Source organism: Argopecten irradians, chromosome 7 (genome assembly GCF_041381155.1).
Source record: "Argopecten irradians isolate NY chromosome 7, Ai_NY, whole genome shotgun sequence".
Lineage (NCBI taxonomy): Eukaryota > Metazoa > Mollusca > Bivalvia > Pectinida > Pectinidae > Argopecten > Argopecten irradians.
This window is the reverse complement of record NC_091140.1, coordinates 2059114-2073962: the sequence shown is the minus strand read 5'-3', so window position 1 is coordinate 2073962 and position 14849 is coordinate 2059114. Positions and strand designations below refer to the sequence as shown.

General features: G+C 37.6%; 1 protein-coding gene across 1 annotated transcript; it reads left to right on the top strand.

The window, feature by feature from the left end:
- The first annotated feature begins 1250 nt into the window (after nt 1–1250).
- On the top strand, nt 1251–13714 carry LOC138327009 (uncharacterized). The gene is made up of 5 exons (XM_069272973.1): nt 1251–1913; nt 6363–6542; nt 8402–8662; nt 11914–12170; nt 12726–13714. The coding sequence occupies exons 1-5, from the start codon at nt 1609–1611 to the stop codon at nt 13454–13456; spliced, it is 1734 nt and encodes a 577-aa protein (XP_069129074.1). The 5' UTR covers nt 1251–1608; the 3' UTR covers nt 13457–13714.
- The last annotated feature ends 1135 nt before the right edge of the window (nt 13715–14849 follow it).

The following is a 14849-nucleotide window of genomic DNA, read 5'->3' as shown; positions in this document are numbered from 1 at the left end:
TTACGCTTTGATGTCATTTTCCACCTTTTACATTTTATTTTTATTTACCAACATAATAAGGTTTAATAAGTAGGTTCGTAGAAAAAAATTAAGGAAGTTTTATTTTGTGTAATTAGATTGATTACTTCATCATATTCTTTAATGTACTAATGCTATATGTGGTCCGTCATTTAAGTATTGAACGTCTTTCAGTTGGCATCCATAGCCAATTAATATGAATGCAAACTGGACAGAGGCAAATTCCATGAATTCTATGAATGCCAGCTGAAAGACTTTCAATGCTTATATTCACATTTGGTTACTATTTTATGATGAAGTTCCAATGAATTTTGCATCTATAATGAAATAATCATTCGTTATCGTCATGGATGGAACAGCCATTTGAACAGCCGTCATCCGTGATCACTGGCACGACAATTGTGACGTCACAATGATAATGGCGTCATAATATGCGCTTGAAGTTCATTGTCTATATGACTGCTAACTGCATTTGGTAAGGTTACATAGTGGGACTGCAGTGAAAATGTAAATATAGCAAAATGTATGTTTGTGTGTCTGGGAGTAATATAGAAATCTGTTATCACCCAAACTTCTTACAAGTTGTTAAAAGTTATCACAATTCAATCAGGGGAAACTAAATATGACCTTCACCCCAATGGATCACAGCTCCAATTAGAGGAAACTAAATATGAACTCACCCCTATGGATCACAGCTTCAATCAGGAGAAATTAAATGTGACCTTCGCCACAGTGGACCATTGCTGGAACCAGAGAAACCAAAATTTGACCTTCATTCATTGGATTATCGTCAGATTTTGGGCGGGAACACCATGTGACCTTCAAACTTCGATTTTCTATATAGGATTTGTTTTGTATATTGTATAGATATACAAATCCCCTGTTTTCACATTGACGATGCCTTACTCTAGTGTATCAAGATCGATGTTATATTTGATACCAAACACCCCTCGGACTGCTCTGTCAGATTACAGACAAAGTGATCGTTATGAAGAGGGACAGACGCTCTCCGTAATCACCCCAACTAATACGTTTGGAATTCCCGGAGCTCCAAGGGGCATCGGATAGTCCTTATCGTGTTCCATCAAATTGATCTGAGCTATTTATAGGCCAGGATGACAGCCCATCAAACCATGTACACAAATCGTTCTCAAAATAAATATATACATGAAACAAAGGATTGAAGCGAAGACGATATCAGAGAAGTGCTGTATCACATATCGACCAGAGCGCGTGCTGGACAGTCCGGTCTGGTGCTAATTAAGAGACCATCACGAGACGATTACTTCGCGATATTGGACTGGCCTGACCTGGGCCGCTCCAGGGCGACTCTCTAATCAGGTAACGGTCCCCACCACGTTTGTCAGTGCTGGGAGGTGCTACTTCTCACACCTTCGTTCAGCTGCTGAAGCTCACTGGTCCGAAAACGCGCGGAAAAGTGGCATGCTTTGTCTATATCCCATCTACAGGCTTGTCTGAGGCGTCCAGAGACATAGGAGGCTCTCCGCTTATCTTGTGGATTGCAACAGGTAAAACCTATTGCTCTACGGAAACAAATGAGTGAGAGACTAGACTTCTCGTCACGTGAGCATGGTGTACGCCCGGGGGATACTGGTGCTAAGTTATGTGGCGGTACTGTGTAGGGCGGGGCCCATCACGGCCCCTATGTTACGTGAGTTTGAGGATTACGTCCAAACAGTGATGAGGTGTCGACAGGTGCCCGGACTGACCATCACAATGGTCAAGGATAACAGAGTTATATATACTAAAGGATTTGGTTACGCTCAAGTGGAGGATAAAATAGAGGCAACTAATGAAACCAAGTTCTGTATAGGATCCCTGACTAAGGCCTTTACCACCACTGTCCTCGCCAAACTGCTCACCACACAACCAAGGTAAAATCTACATTCAGTTTAAATTTCGTAGTGAGAATGTGACAATTGACCACACACATGCAAGTACTGATAATACAAGGTATACATGCAACTATCCACTACATACAGGTAGTTATTGACTACATACAGGTAACTATTGACTACATACTAGTAACTATTGACTACATACAGGTAACTATTGACTGCATAAAGGTAGCTATTGACTACATACAGGTAACTATTGACTACATACTAGTAACTATTGACTACATACAGGTAACTATTGACTGCATAAAGGTAGCTATTGACTACATACAGGTAACTATTGACTACATCAAGGTAGCTATTTACCCTATAAAGGAAACTATTGACTACATACCTGTAACAATTGACTACATACCTGTAACTATTGACTACATACCTGTAATTATTGACTACATACATGTAACTATTGATTAAATACCTGTAACTATTGACTACATACATGTAGCTATTGACTACATACCTGTAACTATTGACAACATACAGGTAGCTATTGACTACCTACATGTCACTATTGACTACATACAGGTAACTATTGACTACATACAGGTAACTATTGACTACATAAGGTAACTATTGACTACATACAGGTAACTATTGACTACATCAAGGTAGCTATTTACCCTATAAAGGAAACTATTGACTACATACCTGTAACAATTGACTACCTATCTGTAACTATTGACTACATACCTGTAATTATTGACTACATACATGTAACTATTGACTACATACATGTAACTATTGACTACATACATGTAACTATTGACTACATACAGGTAACTATTGACTACATACATGTAACTATTGACTACATACAGGTAACTATTGACTACATACAGGTAACTATTGACTACATAAGGTAACTATTGACTACATACAGGTAACTATTGACTACATCAAGGTAGCTATTTACCCTATAAAGGAAACTATTGACTACATACCTGTAACAATTGACTACCTATCTGTAACTATTGACTACATACCTGTAATTATTGACTACATACATGTAACTATTGATTACATACCTGTAACTATTGACTACATACATGTAACTATTGACTACATACCTGTAACTATTGACAACATACAGGTAGCTATTGACTACATATATGTCACTATTGACTACATACAGGTAACTATTGACTACATACAGGTAACTATTGACTACATACAGGTAACTATTGACTACATACAGGTAACAATTGACTACATACAGGTAACTATTGTCTACATACAAGTAACTATTGACTACATATCTGTAGCTATTGACTACATACAGGTAACTATTGACTGCATACAGGTAACTATTGACTACATACAGATAACTATTGACTACATACAGGTAACTATTGACTACATAAGGTATACAGGTAACTATTGACAACAAACAGGTAACCATTGACTACATATCTGCAACTATTGACTAGTAACATGCTAGTAACTATTGACTACATACAGGTAACTGTTGACTGCATAAAGGTAACTATTGACTACATCAGGGTAGCTATTTACCTTATAAAGGTAACTATTGACTACATACATGTAACAATTGACTACATACCTGTAACTATTGACAACATACAGGTAGCTATTGATTACATACATGTAACTATGGACTACATACATGTAGCTATTGACTACATACCTGTAACTATTGACAACATACAGGTAGCTATTGACTACATACATGTAACTATTGACTATAAACAGGTAACCATTGGCTCAATACAGGTAATTATTGACTACAGTAGGTAACCATTGACTACACACAGGTAACTATTGACTACATACAGGTAACTATTGACTACATACAGGTAACTATTGACTACATAAGGTAACTTTTGACTACATATCTGCAACTATTGTCTACATACTAGTAACTATTGACTTCACAAGGTAACTATTGACTACATACAGGTTACTATTGACTACATACAGGTAACTATTGACTACATAAGGTAACTATTGACTACATACAGGTTACTTTTGCCTACATACAGGTAACTATTGACTACATAAGGTAACTATTGACTACATACAGGTTACTTTTGCCTACATAAGGTAACTATTGACTACATAAGGTAACTATTGACTACATACAGGTTACTTTTGCCTACATAAGGTAACTATTGACTACATACAGGTTACTTTTGCCTACATACAGGTAACTATTGACTACATAAGGTAACTATTGACTACATACAGGTTACTTTTGCCTACATAAGGTAACTATTGACTACATAAGGTAACTATTGACTACATACAGGTTACTTTTGCCTACATAAGGTAACTATTGACTACATACAGGTTACTTTTGCCTACATACAGGTACTTATTAACCTTTACCATATTACATTTATACCGTACTCTAGACTGTGCTTTCTCTAAGTTAGCTTACCCAGTACTTTTTGTTTGATTAAGTTGGTGGTATAACTGTCACCTGTATGAATTTACTTTTCTTGTTGTTAAAACTCGTCCTAATTATGTACAACTGTTTATATTAATATATCCGGGGCGTCTTCCGTTAGCTGATGACAGACCTTAATCAAGATTTGTGCTGATAAAATTTGTAATTCCATATAGATCGATAATGTCTATAAAAGGTCCCCTGTGAAACAGCCCTCTCTCCGTCCCCTTTGTACAGCTCCCTCTTATCCCCACTTCATTACTGTACTTAGCGTCTGTAACCGGCCTAACCAAACACATCATATTGTAAATGTTAGGGTGTTACCTACATCTTCACATATTTGTTACACCTAGTTATCAAGGTATTAGCTATGTACGTGTACCACGCATCGCATAGAACAACCCGACATAGTTGTTACGATACCTTTATAATGGAATTGATAATAGCAGATAGATATAAAATAGCTAGCATGACAAACAGTTTTTTCTAGTACAAGTGAAATGCCGTGCGCATTGCTGAACATGAATGTATTCTAAGTGCCTAAAATGGCAGCCCCGTTTGTATACCGCCTCGTCGTAATGGTTCACCTTGTGGAGATGTTGCAATGGTACCATCAGTCACATGTCTAGCTTTCTGAGACCAAATTGTCTCCCGATTTTCTTGTACCATAAAATTGTAAAAGAAAGCATTATACAATTGCAATCCACTTAAAAAATCACCATAATTAAAGTCAAATTTTATGAATTATTATATAACAAGACTTTTAAACGATTTGGGACAATCCAGTAAAATTTCAATTTGGGGGGGAATTTTTTCTCTAAAATATCGTTAAGCAAATGCTCAGCCAATCAGATGCGACGTTACACAAATGACGTCATGTTTTACGTATTGAGATTATAGCAAATGTTTTAACAAATAACTATGTCTGATTGGATTATTGAAATGTATCATTGAAATGAGAGATGCATACATGATCTAGATTGAACAGGATTGTTCCCATGGACGGAACCATATTGTCTTAGGTAGGTCTGGCTCAGAAAGGAGTTGCTTTCAAATGAATGCCGTCTCATGTTACTGAAGCCGTGGATTCACCAACTCACGGCTTAAATGTTGATAGAGTGATACTTATCATTATGGTCGTCTTTGAGGAGTTGTAGATTACGGATTATCGCGTTATAAGACCGACTCATATCCGTTATCTCTGCTGGTGATTACACCACAGGTATACCTGTACATAATAATTTAGCTCATATATTAATATAGTTGGCCCAGATTTTCTGATATAGGCACGAAACTCGATCATAAAAGCAATGTTGTAATATGCATGTACTCTAACTAGAGTACATAGATTACACTTCCGTTAGCGCCTTATTACGGCCAGATAAGGCGAAATGACGGGGAATTGTTAAACGAGTGTCTATCTGTAATTCTCTTTGTCATCGTAAAACGGCAGTTAGCGTCGCTGATTAGATAGATGAGGTAGATGAAAGGCCGCGGAGCAATATATTGGGAGGAGCAACGCCACAACCTCGTTAGCACGCGCAGTACTAACAATGACGTCTTTAGCATATAAGTAAAGGGAACATATAACCTAAATAAATGATTCATGTAATATTTTGACTTCGTTCTAGAACTCTCTATTACAAAGCATGCCCTAATTACTTTGTAGAAATCGTGCATTGAACACGTGTGCGTCAATTGTTCGTTATATAACATTGCCTTCAGAGTGATAAAACGGATTGCTGTCGAACATTGGAGTTGTATCACAAGAGAAGAAATGCCAAACCGAGGCTCGAACCCGGGACCTCTAGCCGGACGCTCTACTGATTGCGCTGGCCATCGATGATAGGTCCCGTCCAATCCCTCTACACGTGCACAAATTATATGCAAAACCCATAAAATTTCAAGATATTTCTATCAATTGTTTAAATAAACTTTTCGAAAATTACACTCGAGAGAAATGGTGTCTACATCATTATCGAAAAATGACATTTTCTACGTTCAATTGTCTTTTTCAGAATCACGTGGGACACGCCATTACGAAGCATTCTGGGAAGTGACTTCCGGTTGGTTAACAAATTATGTTCAGAAAATGTGAATTTGCGGGACTTGTTGGCCCACAAGGTGGGTGTTCCGGGGTTCTTCAACGCTTTACTGGTAGGCTTTCCGGAAAATGTCACAAGGGACGAGTTTATCAGGTACATGTTTGTTAAAATGAAGCGTTTGTGTGCAATTGGGAACCTTCGGCAGTTTCCGTAGACGGTTATAATTAGCTATAACGCCAGACGGAGAATGCGTAATGTCATAACATTTTAATACATGTACATTTTCTCATTTACGGAAAATGCCGACGGTTCCCACTTGCCAATAAGTGCATTCTGATTATGGCAAGTACTGTAAGTTAACTTGTTAGCGATAACACTGTTTAGCACTGATCACGTTAATGAACATCCACTGAAGTATTTTCATATTTTAAACATTCTTATAAGATTACATTTTGACTTCATATTTTTCAATAGCAGTTACATTGAATCCAATAAATCGTCGTTACTAAACCATCTAAATAAAATTCTGCACTGATCAAAGAGAAATTAATCCGACAGAATCTGAATATTTTCAGAAATGATATTCATCAAATGTTTTAACCCAGTTAAACGAGTACAACAAAATAAGAATGTTTCATCAGCATAGACAGACAGAGAACCTTCAGTGCCAATTGGTGATGGTATCAAGTGCGCACACTGACCTTCTGACAGTTTCTGAGCGACATAGCTTCCTATCCGTCATTCCAGTAGGTGTGTCCATTTTACCATGCTGTAGAAAACACGCTTAAGTGTGATGGTCAAGATATCGCTTGTTTCCATTGGCGGCATTGCAGTCTTTTAACATGAACCATAATGGAATCTGTCAATTCTAGAGGTACAATCGGAACGTGTTCTATTCTGCTAGTGTTCTGAATTGTTTGCAACGTATAGGTCGAAATGCTCGGAATAGTATTTTAATGTAAACATTGACAAGATTTGTTGAGAAGCTGCTTTTGAAAGAAGTTTATGCGGCAGGGAATCATACCCATAAGCAAATCAAATTCCAATTCATTAAACTTTCGCGCTGAGATGAAATGTTTTCTTTCAAATAGTATCGGCCATGGCATGTTGAGAAGTAGCCCCTGTCCTGGTTAAGGTGTATCAATTGAAAGGGTTTTTAGTTACCACGAAACCTGATTGTGGTCAGTACGGTACACGAGTACGCATGTTTGTCGTGTTGGTAACTATTGTGGTCAGTATGGTACACGAGTACGCATGTTTGTCGTGTTGGTAACTAAGAGAAAACTTAGGTTGCCACTTCTTTAGATACGACAGGAGAACTTATCTATTCTTGATATTTCAGATTTCGTTACATTTTCTATTTTACTTTCATTTTTAACTGTCGGCTTTATCGACTGACTACTTTTGTTTTAAAAAATCAGCGTATTTTGCTGTATTTAATTTTTTCCGACGACCTTGACCTGATGACCTTTGTCTTATCATCTTAGCCTGGAGACATTGACCGTTGCCAAACGTTCAAAATGTGATATACAGTCTTGTAAACAGTATGAAGTTTTCTGAGATACATCATTTCCCAATCTGTGCACATCAAAGAGGGATATATTCCAAGACTTGAGACCGTTTCCGTCTGTGAAGATAAACTGGGTGATGAGTTCAAGATATTGTTTCACGGGATTAGTCATTTATTATGCCCGAAGTCGCAGTTTCACTTTTCTGGACATGGAGAGATATCCGATATGTTAGACAGGAAGTGTCACTCACAAGGAACATGCGCACATTGACGACATCGCCCATTCTCGACATCGCCCATTCTTACAACTGGCGACACTGTCGAAGCTATTAATTTCTTTATAACAAATTCTCCAAATGAAATCATACTTTTGTATAGAAGGAAACTTTCGATATTAAATAAATGGCATACTTTTGTGAAGTGATTGTTGTAACCTAGCAACCTAGCAATGTAGAACAAATCTTTTAAGAACATTTGATAGCATTTTGTTTGTTTCCAACAGTTATTTGGAGTACCTGCCCGCCTTCCTGCCGTTCAGAACAAAGTTTGCCTACAGTAACTTTATGTACACCTTGGCCGGCCACGTCTCAGAGAAACTTGGGGGTCGAACGTGGGAGGAGCTTGTCAGAGACTTCTTGTTCCGGCCTCTTGGTATGGACACTTCCGGTTTTGTGACGGAAGTATCCGACTTCGACCGAAGCTTTGCCTTATCGTACGCTAGTAGGGACCGGAAACCAGTCCGGCTAAACGAAAAACTTTTATAGTAAGTAATCTCCCTCAGGGTGCATTGCGGTCTCTATAGTCGCATACATTTAAATCACGGGATCGCTATGAACTGTTGAGTATATTGAAAGGGATGTTGCAAGGGGTAAGGGAAGTCCATTTTACGAAAACATCGCTACAAAGAAGAGGAATCGAAATGGGTGACCGCCTTATATCCCTACGGCCCAATAGTCCGAAGACCCAGTAGTCCTAAAGCCTGTTAGTCCTAAGGCCCGATTGTCCGAAAATTAGTAAAGTGATACCGTTGTTATAATTCACGTTATTAATTTGTTATATGTTTTCAGTGAGTTTTGATAAATATATAATTTGGTAATTTATCAACCAATTTATATGGACGACAAGATGATATTTCCTCGTGTAGCATTGCATGATCAAACTATATTTATCAATTTTGAAACCAATCAAAGGTTCTCAATTTCTATAAAAGACGTGTTCCTTTGATAAATGCCAAAATAATTATTTGATTTATATGTTCATTACACGACAGAAAGAACGATGGCTACATGATGTCACCCTGAAAACAGAAGGTATATTGACTCGATGTGTTAGACATTCTCTGATTTTGCTCTTTTCCCATTGGATAATACATGGTCACGTGAGTTTCGATATATACTATAACATGTGTGAGTTTCGATATATACTATAACATGTCGATTCAAAGTTTCCATTTTTAGAAACTTCGAGTCAATATACCTTCTACGACATCATTACCCAAACGTTGAGTTCTTCAGGGTGACGTCCTGTAGCCATCGATCTTCCTGTAAATAAGTTATAAATCGGAAAATTCTTTTTACAGTTTTCAAGGGAACTATACATAATGTACCTGATATAGAAATTAATGACCTCAGACTACATCCTCGGCCATTATTTAATTCTACCAAGGCGTTATAACACCATATGGACCACAACAAAGTTTCGTAATTGGTATATATATGTACTTAACGACTTATTTTTGCATCTTTGACCTTTTCTCCCCTTAAATAATGGAAATTGTTCGCATAATGATATTTGTAAGAGAAAATGTTAAACAGGAATGGAGTGAACATATAAAATGTATATACACTTTAACATAAATACGATTACGTACATGTTGTATTTCAAGATTACGCTACATTTCGTTCTTTATTATCGTTTTCAGTGTCCAATCTAAAGAGTCGCATACAGGGTCTTTTGTATCGAAATCTGTGATAAATGTTTCATTGCATTGCGGGTAGTCCTGTTCGCATATAAATTCCAGTTACTTGTCAGACTACCGGGCCTTCGGACTATCGGGCCATCGGACTATCGGGCCTTCGGACTATTGGGTCTTCGGAATAACGGGCTTTCGGACAATTGGGCCGTAGGGATATAAAGCGGTCATCAACTAAAATGTTACAGCTCTCGGAATAAAGACAGAGAGAATGGAACAAACTAATAGAGACGGCGATATAAATACATGTAAAACCAAGAAACAATACATATTTAGTGGTCGCATTAATGAACAAATAATAATCTACTTAGAATGATAACTTAGAATGTGCGACTCTTCTTAAATAAGTTGTGACAGAATGATACCTTAGAATGTGCGACTCTTCTTAAATAAGTTGTGACAGAATGATACCTTAGAATGTGCGACTCTTCTTAAATAAGTTGTGACAGAATGATACCTTAGAATGTGCGACTCGTCTTAAATAAGTTGTGACAGAATGATACCTTAGAATGTGCGACTCTTCTTAAATAAGTTGTGACAGAATGATACCTTAGAATGTGCGACTCTTCTTAAATAAGTTGTGACAGAATGATACCTTAGAATGTGCGACTCTTCTTAAATAAGTTGTGACAGAATGATACCTTAGAATGTGCGACTCGTCTTAAATAAGTTGTGACAGAATGATACCTTAGAATGTGCGACTCTTCTTAAATAAGTTGTGACAGAATGATACCTTAGAATGTGCGACTCTTCTTAAATAAGTTGTGACAGAATGATACCTTAGAATGTGCGACTCTTCTTAAATAAGTTGTGACAGAATGATACCTTAGAATGTGCGACTCTTCTTAAATAAGTTGTGACAGAATGATACCTTAGAATGTGCGACTCTTCTTAAATAAGTTGTGACAGAATGATACCTTAGAATGTGCGACTCTTCTTAAATAAGTTGTGACAGAATGATACCTTAGAATGTGCGACTCTTCTTAAATAAGTTGTGACAGAATGATACCTTAGAATGTGCGACTCTTCTTAATAAGTTGTGACAGAATGATACCTTAGAATGTGCGACTCTTCTTAAATAAGTTGTGACAGAATGATACCTTAGAATGTGCGACTCTTCTTAAATAAGTTGTGACAGAATGATACCTTAGAATGTGCGACTCTTCTTAAATAAGTTGTGACAGAATGATACCTTAGAATGTGCGACTCTTCTTAAATAAGTTGTGACAGAATGATACCTTAGAATGTGCGACTCTTCTTAAATAAGTTGTGACAGAATTTGGATTACAAAAAACGCCCACATACATATGCACCCGAAACTCGTCCCTCTCTTGAACACTTTTATCACTTTTTTGTTTCGTGATGCCTGATGCCCCGAGATATAATCCTAATTACGGATAAAGATGTCGATTGCCGTAGACATCCTCCAATTATGTAAAAGTGATTCCCGATAAAAAAACGGCATTGTCAGGTTTTCGTGTTTGCCCCGGGCACTTCCGGTAATTGTGTTCCGAATAAACAAATCAATTCAGGAAACTAAGCACTGCGTTAACTTGGGAAATATTGATCATGTTTCAGAAACAAAAAAATCAAATACAAAAAATGAAATAAGTAACTACATGTAATGTCCGTCTTCCTGTCCTACATTTGAAGTTTTGTTGTATTCGGACAATTTCCAAACGCACGCAGCACGGGTTACAGTTACCATAGAAAAGTCTGGTTTAGCTGTCTACTCATCGTCTTTCTTCTGCTAGTACAGGGAACTGGGCACTATCCTTATTGTAACATCCTCGGAATTTCCGGCAGTCTTCGGAGATGGAAATTGCCGGAAATTTCCAAGAGATGTTGCGATTTGAAATAAACAGCAATGTTGACTTCTAGTAGACAAACTTCGATGAAACTTGTACATGGATCCATTAAAAATATTAGAAATGTTAATTGTTTATTGGATTTACCAACAGTAGCTGAGAACGGACATGGACAATCGAAACACATTTGGTATTGCGTTCGTAAGCACAATAGATGTTTTGTTGTTATTACAGTTGTGTCGACCCCCTGGGTCCAGCTGGCTCGATCTACACCACAGCTAACGACATGGGAAGGTGGATACAGTTTCACTTGACCGCTTTCAGGAATACGTCCTTGACCCCAATAAATATTGATCAAGCCACCCTGGCGGAGACGTATGCTAGTCAGATGGCCACGCCCTTCCAGGAGAAGAATTTGTTCCGCCCCACCTACCCAATCGATGACGTATCTATGGCGTATGCACTTGGCTGGATGACTTCCGTTTACAGAGGCGAGTAGTTCAAAGTTATCTGCTCTTGCGATTTGGTATCGAGCTTATGTTCTGTATGTGTGAGTGGAACGTAAGAATTATATATATATACACATAAAAACATGCCCAGTTAGTTTCGCTCACGAACTAATAATGCCACAACTCTATAATGTGCAAAGACGGAATAATTTCAGAACTAGAATGAAAAGAATTCGTAGAAACCATGCTATTATAGAATGTCCTGTTAGGTTCACCCCTCTTTGGCAGTTTGCTTTAGTCAGATTTGGTATCGATTGGAATGTCTAAATGATGGTATTTGCTTCAGAAGCACAAAGTGAATTTGCATGCAATGTTCTGTCACTTACTTCTGTTCTTTGGGTCAGGGGCATAGTTTTTAGGTCCAAAGTCATTACCTACAAGTCTTAATGGATTCCTCCGCAGAGGTTAACTGTCAGTTGTCCACATCACCACGAACACCATTGACGGCGGAAATGTAGATCTTACATGTTTTCTCCTTCACCGAATAGTTCAAAGTTTAACTATATTTAACTTATGTTATGTGTTTATATCTCACAGGTTACAAGCGTGTTTGGCACTCTGGCGGGATCGTTGGCTTTTCGTCTTTACTGTGGTTATTTCCTGACCAAGATATTGGCATATTTGTCTCTCTTACTGGATCACGTGATAACGAGAACCAGCATCCCATCCGGGTCATCATGAGTCGCGCGGCGGATATGTTGTTAGGAGACACACCATGGTTGGACCGTGCCACTGCCTGCTCTTTTCCCGCCCCTTGGGGCAAAGTGTCCACCTCCACACTGGTCTCGGACTTCGACCAATTCAGAACATTTTGGAACAACAGTCGACCAATGGGGAATTATGTGGGAACTTACGGACACCCAGCGTTCGGAAATATCTCTGTGGTCATCGAGAACCGCACACAGTTAGTTCTTCAATACGGTCGATTTGGCCGAATGGTGCTCACCCCCGTGACTGACACGGCCTTCCTTGGGCGCTACATAGGACCTCTCTGGTGGGCCACGCATGCGGACGGACACCCAATGCCAGTCAGTGTTAATTTCTCGCTTCCATTGACCGGAAGTGCCTCTAATTTATCCTATCCAGTAGATAATGCTTTTGGTATAACATTTCAGAGAGATTTTAGAAAAAGGGAAGATAATAATTTACAAGGTTCACTGCAGCTAACGTGTACAACCTCAGGTAATGCACGTGTAGACTCCTCCATCTTAACACGTGTATACTTCTCCATGTTGACGCTGTGTGCTCTATCAATGACCCTGGTGTAGCATCTCAAAGTATCATATTCATTTCATATCGATTTATAATAAAGATTTGATTAGTATACATGTATTCATGAAATTGCCCTTAAGTTAAGCACTAACCTATACCATGTTTTCTGACGGTCCCAGCCATCAATAGTCCACCAGTCTATATTGTTGTACAAAATAATCATGATTAACCCGCTAAACAATAGAATCATTAATCATTATATTTTTGTTTCACCTGTTTATTTCATAAATAAAGATTTGGTGTTTTTGTAATTAGTTTGATTTACGTGTTTTTAATTTTTACATATTTTATGTAAGAGTTATATCCTTAAGTAGTTAGGAGTAGTGTCATGGTAGACTTTGACTAAGAGGACTGGTACTCTTCTCCCTAGATCGTTTACACAGCAGCACATTATTGTACGTCCTCGGACGTTTTACTAAAGTGAAGAGAATAGCTGCCTGGATTCGCCATTAAATCGGACAAAATGATATTCTTATGTATTCAGAACTTTTTAATTTTGAAGGACAAGTATGGAAGCCCGGGAGAGTTATCTCCCGATGGAAAACTTCATCGATTTAACATGTCACATAAACATGAAAGGAGATGGATCTTCGTTTCGACATCTGAAAAGTGTTACAATTATAAACATAAATTTGTTATACTAGAAAGTAAGTAAGTTATTACTTATTAAATTTTCTATCAATATAATTAACGAATACAACGCAACAAGAGATGCCGCCGTTCATTATTGCGCCTGATTTATGATAATTCAGATTTCGATGATTTATTTTTTAAGAACATCAATAGAGTATTTATGAATTTATATACTTTATATAAATTTATATATATGCCAAACAGGAAATGTATAGTTATCTCGCATGTAACTTTTCATAAATATAAATAATTATTATGTCACTTAAATCTAGAAAGGTTGTGATACCGGAATAGATTTCCAGTTTCCGTATGTAGCAGACCAAGGAGAGCAACTCTTACAACATTTTCCATCTTAATCCGTACAAAGCGGATATCACAAGGACGATAACTCTTGTGTCCTTGCTTTGTACTTTGAGTTGTGTGCATATTCTATCAAAAATGATGTCTGAACAATGAGTAGTCATTCATTTGATATATTATAAATAACGTCTGGTTTCTTTTACGAAAAAAATAAATAAATAATCACTTGAGTGCCAAAATTCGGAACGATTTCCCATCTGTCCTGAACCTGACCACTCACCGTTCATCTTTAAATCATTCATAGTTTATAGTACAGGTAACTTAATTCAAATCAGAGTGGAACATTGTCGACTATATCACAACTAGAGTTGACTTGGTGAGCGTTTGCACGTAACAGATTCAAGTGGAAAGTTAGTTGAAAATGGGGTGGTTGTTTTTTTACTTGTAAGTGTCACA